This window comes from Pelmatolapia mariae, unplaced genomic scaffold (assembly GCF_036321145.2).
Source record: "Pelmatolapia mariae isolate MD_Pm_ZW unplaced genomic scaffold, Pm_UMD_F_2 NODE_ptg000379l+_length_42172_cov_1, whole genome shotgun sequence".
Lineage (NCBI taxonomy): Eukaryota > Metazoa > Chordata > Actinopteri > Cichliformes > Cichlidae > Pelmatolapia > Pelmatolapia mariae.
In genome coordinates, this window is record NW_027052067.1 from 6197 (window position 1) to 7372 (window position 1176).

General features: G+C 38.3%; 1 gene segment (V, D, J or C); it reads left to right on the forward strand.

Annotated features, from left to right (window-relative positions):
* The first annotated feature begins 650 nt into the window (after positions 1-650).
* Positions 651-1077, forward strand: LOC134623084 (Ig heavy chain V region 5A-like). The segment is given in 2 exon segments: positions 651-693; positions 782-1077. Coding segments are annotated over 2 exon segments (339 nt in total).
* Positions 1078-1176: the final 99 nt, after the last annotated feature.

Consider the following 1176-nt stretch of genomic DNA (forward strand, 5'->3'; position numbering starts at 1 on the left):
GTATGAAACACATATATGATGCTAACCTTCAAATTAACCAAGTCACACAAAAAGTGATATTGATATTACTAAAACATACTTAAACAGTGTGTTTTATAAAACGTAGTCTTTTAATTATTAATTAAGTACCCAATAAAATAAATTGTATTGCTTTAAAAGATATGTCTTCATTGAAGTCATTGTCTGGGCATAAATAATCAAAACACTACACATGGAGATTGCACCGTAAAATAATGTGGAACAATAGAGGGCGTACAATGACAAGTTTCTCACATCTGCCAGTATGCAGAGAAACAATGAAACAGGTTTTCAACAGGTATATTGGCACTGACTGTGTGATTTGTTTTGTTTTGTTTGTCTCACTGCATGAGACTGTATGACAAGACTGAAGGAGCTGGTGTTTATACTGCCTAAAACTTTTTGGTAAAAAAAAAAACAAAACCCCAGTACACCAGTTACAAAGCATCATTTGACCTTCTTATCTGTGACAATTCATTAATGTGATAGCTTACATAACTTCAACTGCATTTCAGTTACACAAACAGGCAAATTCAAACTGAAGTAAAATCTCCACCCACTCTGCCTACACAGCATAAATATCTCTCATTCACGTCACTATTTACAGTTGAAGTCTCAACCAGGTTATGACCATGGCCACCTTACAGAGTCTGCCCCTTTTGACTTTTATTTCAGGTGAGTAAAGTCTGTATCAATATAGGAAAAGAACATTATTATAATTTGAATGTCAGCTCCTTCCCTCTAAACTCTTTATCTCTTTTAGCTGCTCGCTGTCAGTCTCTCACCTCATCAGAGCCAGTGGTCAGCAGACCAGGACAATCAGTCACTCTGTCCTGTAGAGTTCAAGGACTCTCTCTGGCTTATCTACACTGGATTCGTCAAAAACCTGGGAAAGGACTCGAATGGATCGGACGCATTGATGGCGGGACCGGCACAATATTTGCCCAAAGTCTCCAAGGCCAGTTTTCCATCACCAAAGACACTTCCCAAAATCGTGTGAATTTAGTGGTGAACAGCCTCAAACAGGAAGACTCTGCAGTTTACTACTGTGCACGATAGCCACATTGAAATGAGAGACTAAAAGGCCATGCAAAAACTGTGTGTGAGAGAAGCACTGAACCATGGCAACCTTAAAAGATAAATAGTGACAGACAAAAA